The 9731-nt window shown below is 39.2% G+C and overlaps 1 protein-coding gene across 2 annotated transcripts; it reads left to right on the plus strand.

Annotated features, from left to right (window-relative positions):
* Positions 1251-4411, plus strand: LOC109225532. Of its 2 annotated transcripts, none has more exons than XM_019390235.1 (3): positions 1251-2156; positions 3026-3556; positions 3843-4411. In XM_019390235.1, the coding sequence occupies exons 1-3, from the start codon at positions 1362-1364 to the stop codon at positions 3954-3956; spliced, it is 1440 nt and encodes a 479-aa protein (XP_019245780.1). In that variant the 5' UTR covers positions 1251-1361; the 3' UTR covers positions 3957-4411. The 2 variants fall into 2 exon arrangements, with proteins under 2 accessions (XP_019245780.1, XP_019245781.1); XM_019390236.1 differs by having other exon boundaries at positions 3026-3553; positions 3839-4411.

The raw sequence follows: 9731 nt of genomic DNA on the forward strand, positions 1-9731 counted from the left end.
GATAAAGTAAATTCATATCGCACAACTTGAACAGTTACAATCTTGGAAAGTCAGTCACGCTTGAACAGGATGCAATTAGATCGATATCAAGATATAGAAGAACAAGAGCTTAAAAAAGAAATTAATAATATACTGTTTTGGAATGCGTGTTATAATGTCTTTTGCAAGTAATCAGACCCCTTTTATATAGTAGGGGAGCCCTATACTAGGTACAACTCTATGAAAAGTAAAAATCCTCTAATTAACTGATTGTTGATCTCACGTCGGTATATGCCGAGATCTCCGCCGTGATATTCGGTCGGTTACGAATATCACAGCCTTCTGTTGGCCGAGCTCGAAAGCGTTCTTCGAAGTTGAGCAAGGCCAGGACCGATCCCTAATTACGATCCCGATATCCTCGAGAGGGCGGGCGTTATGATTCGGACTCAGAATTGATAAGATCTCTACCTCGGTTTAGGCTCCCTGTTATCGTATCTCGAGCTTGGCTTATCATATCGGATGTCGGGATGTTCTTCGAGACCGGTTTTACCCGTATACAATATCTAAGGTATGATATATGACATTTGCTTGGTTTTACAGTTTACATTTGATAAATTATCTTGGCTTTCTTAAAAAGAGATTGAAAGAAAAGCTTTTGGAGGACTTCTTTACCATTATTATATTTTTAACACGAGATTATAATCTCAAGATTGTAATCTCATGATATAAACTGTGGTATAAAAATAATCCATTTATCTTTGTAATCAAACCAACCATTATAAACAAAATTAGTAGTGGGAAAGGGGCATGCATACAACCTTTTCAGAATATTAAGGTAGATCTTTAATACCTTTACGTGATTTATCATCTAACTATGCCATCCTTAATTAACACAAACCGACGCAGCTCTTCTTAATCTTTAGTTCATGCACAGACTTTCTTAATTAGTAGTCATTTATTTATTTGCAATTTAGGTTGCTTTTCCTTCTCAGTTCTCATCCTTGCAATTGCAGCAAGTTTTTACGTCAGCTTCCTTCCTCAGATCCACCGCTTGGACACCTCTTATTCTATTCGAAAAATAGTATACAGATGATGAAAACAAAACGTTACATTCTAATAATTACATCATAATCTATTCTGTTCTTTACTTCTTAATTACATAATTGGTTGTACTTGTAGTCCATATAACACGTGTAACAACAACTGATTTTTAAAAGCCAAAAGAAAAGTCAAAATTCTACTCTGCTTTGGGCGAGGTTTCCGGTCTTAAGAATGGCCTCTAACTCCATACTCTGCCACCTCTCTTCATAACACCGATAATACTAAATCCAATACAAACCTCTCTCTCTCTTCTTCCTTCCTCCATTTTCCTCAGAAAAAAAATGCAGTCTTTTAAATTACCAAATAACAAAACCCAATATTGCTCTAATGGGGTCAAAAATATCATTTTGATCACCTCTTTTGTTTGTATAATCTACCTTTTTTTTTCCAACTTTAATGGCCCTGACACCAAATTACTCCACACCTCGGTTTCGCTTCAAAATGATTCAACATTATTATCAGATACAAATCTTGAACATATTGTATTTGGTATTGCATCTAACGAGAAAGCATGGTCTACTAGGAAAGAATTAGTTAAAATGTGGTGGAAGGCAGGTTCAAAAATGAGGGGTTGTGTTTTTCTTGAAAAAATGCCATCCAATTACACAAATAATACTACAGAAAATGATTCTTTACCTCCGATTTGCATATCTGGTGACACATCAAGATTTAAGTATACGTTTCAAGGGGGAACGCCGTCGGCAATTCGTGTGGCACGAGTTGTGACTGAGACGGTGGCATTAAATCATTCAAATGTGCGGTGGTATGTTTTTGGGGATGATGACACTGTTTTTTTCCCAGACAATTTGGTGAAAACACTTTCTAAATATGACCATGGGCTTTGGTATTACATAGGGTCGAATTCTGAACATTTTTTAATGAACAAGGCTTTTTCCTATGAAATGGCATTTGGTGGAGCTGGCATTGCTATAAGCTATCCTTTGGCTAAAGTTCTTGGTAAAGTGTTTGATGCATGCATAGAAAGGTACCCTCACCTTTTTGGGAGTGATGCTAGGATTTATTCCTGTTTGGCTGAGCTTGGTGTTGGCTTAACACATGAGCCCGGTTTTCATCAGGTACCCCTGTCCTAATTTATGTGACATTATTTTCTTTTTAATATTTAGTACTCTCTCCGTTTTAATTTATGTGAACTTGTTTGACTGGGTACGAGTTTAAGAAAAAATAAAAAAAATTGGAATTTGTGGTCCTAAACAAGTTAAAAGGGGTCCAGAGTATTTTTGTGGTTACAAAAGCTTCTCATTAAGGGTAGAATTGAAAGTTTAAGCTAAATTGTTTCCAAATTTAGAAAGGGGTCATTCTTTTTTGAACAGACCAAATAGGAAATAGGTTCACATAAACTGGAACGAAGGGAGTAGTAATTAAACTTTAAAATTTTCGTTTTATGCTTAATGTAATGATTTATAGCTACAAATATTTCTATAACTTATTTTAGACTATAAATTTTAAAAGTCTTCCACTCATTCTTAACCTTCATGCCCAGCCAAACAACATCCATAAATTGGGACAGAGGGAGTAACATTTCTAGTCGGGCTAAACTCATAGACGCTAATACTGTGTAAATATAATTGACAATATAAAAATATTTTATACTATTTGTATAGAAAACTTGTGATAGCAAAGAAGTTACTATCTTTACCAGGTTATCAATTGGAGTAATACTTGTTATAGTATAGAGCTTAGCCCTTAGGCGCATAATTTTATATCGTGTGTAATATTTAAGTGGTTATAAGGTCTTGACCTGATTGAATAAACAAAACTTATACTCTGCCAGTACATATAAGTTAAACTTTTCTTGTTAAGCTTAGAATCACGCTCTGTCTCTCTAAAAATTGCCTTTAGGAGATTGAAATTTTTTTGAATCAGATGCTAAAATGTACATGACACAAACATGTTTTGCTTTGTTTTCTGGAATTTGGAATACCAGCTGGATGTAAGAGGAAATATGTTCGGAATGTTAGCAGCACATACCATTAGACCTTTGGTATCTCTCCATCATATGGAGATGAATGATGCCATATTCCCCAATATGACAAAAATGAAAGCTCTGGAGCATTTATACGAGGCTGCAAAGTTTGATTCGCACCGGATTTTGCAGCAGACAGTATGCTACGATCGATGGTTTACATGGACAGTGTCAGTGTCTTGGGGATACGCTGTTCAAGTTTTCAGCTACAACGTGTTTTTGCCGGATGCTCAGCGCGTACAAGAGAGCTATTTTCCATGGCAAAAGGGTGATTTGGCTAGACATTATGACCTTGATACAAGGCCATATGAACCTGATCCATGTAAAAGACAACTTGTTTATTTCTTAGACAGTGTCTCCTCTGGAACTGATGGAATCAAGACCATTTACAAGCAGAAAACCCCTGAGAATTGCACAATCAACATGGTTTCACCTAGAAAACTAGAAGAAATCAGAGTGACTTCTCAAAAGTTAGACCTTGACAAAAAACAGGTACTATTTCTCTCGAGCTTATTATTCAACTTTAGCCTATATAAGTTGAAGGGGAGCCTTGGTGCAACTGGCAAAGTTGATGCCATGTGACCAGGAGGCTCGAGCCGTGGAAATAGCCTCTTGCAGAAATGCAGGTTAAGGGTACGTATAATAATAGACCCTTGTGGTCCGCCTTAGTGCACTGGGCTGCCCTTTTTTTATCCTAAGTTGAGATTCTTAATTAATTACTCTTTAAGTATCCTTTTAAGTTTAATTTCTGAAACTTTTGGTCTGATGACATATACAGTTACTATCACCAAGAAGACAGTGCTGTGATGTATTGCCTTCAACATCTCGTAATGTGATGGAAATAGGTATAAGAGAATGCAACGAAGACGAACTAATTTACATACACCCTTAGTGCTATATATTGCTGTGAAATTTAGCAGAGATGCAACTGTCGATATTTACTGCAAGGAAGGCAAGAAAATTTCAGTAACTTTTGTTGATGGCAAATTGGTGATGGGATGAACGGTTTTCACAACAGAAGATATTGCCGGTTCGGCCAAGATGCCCCAACACTATTTTGCTTTATTTCTAAGCATAAATCTACTCCTTTGCTTGTGAAGTAGATTTAGGAAAGCAGCTTAGGAAATTTAATTAGGATTAGATTGTACTTGAGGAAAATGAATTACAATTATAATTAGAAAGCTATGCACATGTTCAGACTTAATGTGTATTAGCAATCACATGTGAAGAAACTTGGGAGTTAATCAAAAAAAATCTCAAATTTGACTGTAACTTGTTCAACATTTCTTATTTTAATGTGGGTTCAGTAGACATGCATTTTTCCAATAACATACACCATTTGCTGTATATCATGAAACACCAATATGTGAGGCTTATATATGGTCAGCTTGTTTGAGCTCTGACCCTTAGCAACTTACTGTAGTTGTGCACTCTGGATTTTCTTATCAGTTAAGTACTTTACCTTTCAGAAGTAACAATTTCCTACATTAAGTTTCAAAAATATGCATACTATAATGGCTGAAGATATAGGGCGAAGCAGCTTTCTTTGCTTTATTAACTTTAATTAAAATACTACAGTACGTGTTAGGCTGATTGAGTTTTGCAGCATATATTTCATTCTATTTCTGGAAAAGAAATCTGCTAAACTGAGGATGTCAATATGGAAAAGGACTCCTAGATTCTATGGTTTTAGAGAGAATCAATTGAATGGTCTGATCTCCCACTAAGCCATGTAGTTAGCAAAATTAGCCCATGAAAATTGAGAGGTTCATTGTTATTGTTTAGTTCATCTTGACCCACCAAGTAACCTTTAGCAATTTAATGACCGGTGCAATTATTTAATCATGTCATGAAAAGTATTGCAGAGAAAAGTACGGAGAGAGAATTCTTGTTGATTCGGGATTAATTACAATAGAATAGAACCCTCTTTTTATAGAAAGAGGGTGACTTAGCCACCAAGCAATGAACCCTAGAATCTCTCTAAATATGGACATTCACCATAAATACAATTCTATTTATAACACTCCCCCTTGAATGTCTATTCAACAGATAATGTGTTTCGTTAAAACGTTAACTAAAATAAAACCCAGTGGGAAAAAAAATTCTAGAAAAGGAAAAAGATTACACCTATCTAACAATACTCCTTTTGGTTGCCTCGTTAAAAACCTTGCAAGGAAAACCCAGTGGGACAAAACCTTGTAAGGAAAAAAGAGTACAACGCGTATTAACTCCCCCTGATGAGAGCATCAATTCACATCCTTAAGCATTTGCATTCCAATCTTGTGCACCATCTTCAAAAGATCTTTGGTAGACAATTTGATAAACAAACCAGCCATATTAACTTCAACGAATTTATTTCACCTTGAAATCATCATCCCTGTTACAACCCATATTCACATACGTTAGTTCATACCATAAGGCCGTCGACGTAAATCCATGAAGAGATTATCTTTAAGATGATAAGAGGTTAATCCTATTGGTCTTAAATGATACAAAGGTGTATAAGGGTGGTTAACAAGTATTAGAAGTTAAACGAATCAAGGATGTTGTCAGCCGTATTTTTGGGTAAACCTAGGGGTGCTTAATACTCTCAAGATGTCGTATTTTAAGGTATATGAATCATAAAATACCCATATCATAGCCTTGAAGTCAAACGAGTTATGAAACAAAAGTCGACAAGAGTTGTTGCAACTTAGGTTCATAGTTTTACTTAAACTTTAGGTCAAATGTTATTAAGCTTTTCTCCCAATATACTTGAAATTACGGGGTGATCTACCCACCAAATTGAAGATCTATGAGTCTAGTTTCCAACGCGTTAAACCGTTTATCAATACGATATTGGAGTAGAGAGATATAGACATTTTTGCGAGACTGCACAAGCTGCTAGGTGACAAGTAGGTGGGTCACCTACTTGGTTAAATGATAGCCCAAAAAGAGGCAATTTCGGGTCAGACAAAGAGCCCATTAAAAGGCTTATCTCCTGCAATATATCCCTCATTATATTTCACAAATAACCAGACCTAAACCCCTGCAAACTTCCTCCCAAAAATTATCCACAACCCTAATTGATTTTCCCTCTCTTTCAAGTTCAAATTGGGGGTAAACCCTAGAGTTTGAAGAACCAAGATAAGGGCTGAGTTATCCAACAAGTAAGGTGAGTTTACTGCTATCTTTCATACATTTATTCTGCTATGAATTCATGGTAATTCGTTCTATACATGTAAGAACTCACGGGACGGTGATCGGAAGCCGTGAGTTCGAGTTATTCACTTGTAGCGGACTGTTTTGTGGACTGTTTTGTGTTGCTGTTGGGCTGCGTGTTTTACTACTGTTTTGTGGATTTTTGGAGGAGGAAGGGTGTGGAGAAACACCATATAGATGTAGGGTTGTGGGCTGGTAGTTCTTCGTAACATTTCCGGGTCGTTTGACACGACTACGGTGGCCGTCGTATGTATGAAGTGATTAGGTTGTGCGTGGACTATTTTGGGAGGCTCAATATGATTATTATTGATGTTGTTTGAGCTGTTTGGTGATTGTTTGGAATTGTGTGAAGTCATATATATAGGGGAGGTGCTGTCCGTTTCATCGTAAAATAGGTTGTGGTCGATACATAATAGTTATGACGCTTGAATGGTAACTATAGTATCGTTTCTCTTATTGTAGACTAAGGAGTCGTGAAAATTGCATAGCTTGAGATTGGGGAAGTATATACAAGGTATGTGAGGCTATCCCTTTCCTTCTTTTGCACGACTCCGATTGTACATAATGTAATGAACGAGCTTCCAAAGATACTCTACTCTTAGAAGCTAGCAGTACTTACATTGTTTCCCCTCTCATGGAATGATTGATGTTGATGTTGCTTCTCTTATTCTTATGTTATCAATGTTATTGGTACTTCCTGATTCTTATAAGGTTCATGGTGAAGAGTTAGTCCTAATAACGTGTACATAGGATACCGACCTTACGTCACTCCAAAAGGTTTAGAACGTGAGTCCATAGTCGAGCATGCATTATATATATGTATCTATTTTACTCTACCGAGCCGCGCTATAGTCGGCCGGGTACGAAACCTATTGTGCAACCACTGATCACTTTGGTTTTACCGAGCTCCACGTGGCCGGGTACGATTCTACCGAGCCTTATGATGGCCGGGTAAATTTTTACCGAGCCTATTATGGCCGGGTACGATATGATGATGATGATGCTCAAAGAGGCGTATGTTTTAAAAGTTTATGTATATATACATATGTATCCACGCATTTCATGTCAGTAGCCCTCAGAGGTACCCAGATGTTATAGGTTGTTTATTCTCTATCCCTGCTTACATTACTGTTCGTACTTATGGTTCCCTGGCTTACATACTTAGTACTTTATTCATACTGACGTCCTTTTATTTGTGGACGTTGCATGTCGTGCTGCAGGTCCTGATAGACAGGCAGGCGCAGCTCCCCTACCATAGTAGGCTGTCCAGTTCAGCGGTGATTGGCGAGATCCCTTCTTCAGACTTTTCGTGGTCTTGGTATGCATTTGGTATAGACATTATGGGTATGTCGGGGCCCTGTTCCGGCAATGTTGCAGCACTTATGTTCCTTTAGAGGCTCAAAGACAGGTGTCGACTCATGTATAGTTTGGTATGCCTTGTCGGCTGGTTTTTGTTGTATAGTCTTTCATGGTAGCATGGTAGCTCGTACCTTATATATAGTTTCTTGATTGTCTGGTCATCCCATGTTATGTATGTTCATTCCATCATCTTTTATTGTTGGTTGTCCATGATCCATGTCTACCATTTATATTGATCTCGTCAGCCCTAAAAGATAATAAAGAAGGTTAGATAAAATGTAAGTTGGTGCTGGGCATGTATGGCGGGTGCTAGTCATGGCCCTCCAGTTTTGGTCGTGACAAACTTGGTATCAGAGCAAGTCTGTCCTAGGGATTATCTATGAGCCGTGTCTAGTAGAGTCTTGATTATGGATGTGTAGCGCGCCACATTTATAATTAGGAGGCTACATGACATCTAGGGTTGTTACCTTCTTCCTGAATCTAGATCGTGCGTAGAGTTGAGTCGTAAGTGTTCATCTTTAATATTCACCTTGTTTTCTTTCAGCGATGCCTTCGACTAGGAAGCAAACAATTAGTAGACGGCTTGATACAACTGCGGGAGAGGGTACCAGTCAGGTGCCCCAAGCCAGAGCGGGCCAAAGTGAGGCTCAGAGTGAGATGCCGTCTCATACCTCATCTACTCCGTCTCCTCCAGAGGATATTAGGAGGAACCCAGCACCTCCAGTTCCTCCGTCTGGCACTACAGACCAGGATATGCGGAGTGCTTTGCAGTTATTGACTAGCTTGGTAGCTGCTCAGGCTCAGAGGCAGAATACAGGTGTTGTTGATAAACCAGTTAGTACGAGAGTTCGTGATTTTATTAATTTAGACCCTCCTGTGTTTACCGGATCAGATCCGAAGGAGGACCCGCAGACTTTTATTGATCAGGTTCATCGTACACTGCGGGTTATGCATACTAGTGATACAGAGGCAGTAGAGTTGGCTTCTTATCGGCTACGGGATTTAGCGGTTCTCTGGTATGATAGTTGGGAGAGATCCAGGGGTCCGAACGCTCCTCCAGCTGTGTGGAAGGAATTTTCTGAGGCCTTTCTTCGTCACTACTTGCCAGTTGAGATACGACGAGCTAGAGCTGATAAGTTCTTGAACCTTAGACAAGGTAATATGAGTGTGCGAGAGTACAGTATGCAGTTTGATTCTTTAGCAAGGTATGCTCCCCATATAGTAGTAGAGATGAGTGATAGGGTGCATCTGTTCGTGAACGGGTTGGGACCACATCTGATAAATGAGTGCACGACAGCGTCCTTGGTGGAGGGCATGGATATTTCCCGTATTCAGGCTTATGCCCAGACCCTAGAGGATCGTAAGCGCCAGCAAAGGGCAGATAGGGAGCAGGATAGGGGCCAGCATAAGCGGGCGAGATTTGCAGGGTATTCTGATGACTTCAGAGGCAATGTCAGGCCCCAGTCTTCGAGGAGTTCGGCGCCATCTGTAGCTAGTGCTCCTCCACAATTCCAGAGGCCTCGATATGATCGATTTACCTATTCAGGTCCAGGTCAGAGTTCGCGGGCATCAGGCTCGCAATATCACAGAGATACTAATAAGACGAGACCCCTAACACCACGTTGTGATCAGTGCGGTAAGGCCCACTTTGGACTGTGTCGTCGAGGTTCTGATGCGTGCTATTCTTGCGGACAACCTGGCCATATGATACGGGATTGTCCTAACAGAGGAGTTGGTGGTATGGCTCAGCCGACTGGATCTGTGTTTGGTTCTTCCTCATCAATTCGACCTCCAGCACGAGGTTTTCAGCAGTCGACAGGTCGAGGTAGAGGTAGAGGTGCAGTGCAGAGTTCGAGTGGTGCTCAAAATCGAACCTATTCTCTAGTAGGTCGATAGGATCTCGAGTCATCTCCAGATGTTGTTACAGGTATATTATCTGTGTTTTCTTATGATGTATACGCGCTGATTGATCCGGGATCTACATTATCATATGTTACACCCTTTGTGGCTAATAAGTTTGGCATTAAACCTGAATTGATAAGTAAACCCCTTGCGGTATCTACTCCGATAGGAGATTCTGTGATTGCTAGAAGGGTATATAGAGGTT

The sequence above is a fragment of the Nicotiana attenuata genome, chromosome 5, assembly GCF_001879085.1.
Source record: "Nicotiana attenuata strain UT chromosome 5, NIATTr2, whole genome shotgun sequence".
Taxonomy (NCBI): Eukaryota; Viridiplantae; Streptophyta; class Magnoliopsida; order Solanales; family Solanaceae; genus Nicotiana; species Nicotiana attenuata.

Bases quoted from the DNA above. Each gene is read 5' to 3' on its own strand.
- LOC109225532 (XM_019390235.1), top strand. From the start codon at position 1,362: ATGCAGTCTTTTAAATTACCAAATAACAAAACCCAATATTGCTCTAAT. The intron at 2,157-3,025 runs GTACCCCTGTCC...TTGGAATACCAG, and splicing joins ATGAGCCCGGTTTTCATCAG to CTGGATGTAAGAGGAAATAT. The intron at 3,557-3,842 runs GTACTATTTCTC...TGACATATACAG, and splicing joins TAGACCTTGACAAAAAACAG to TTACTATCACCAAGAAGACA.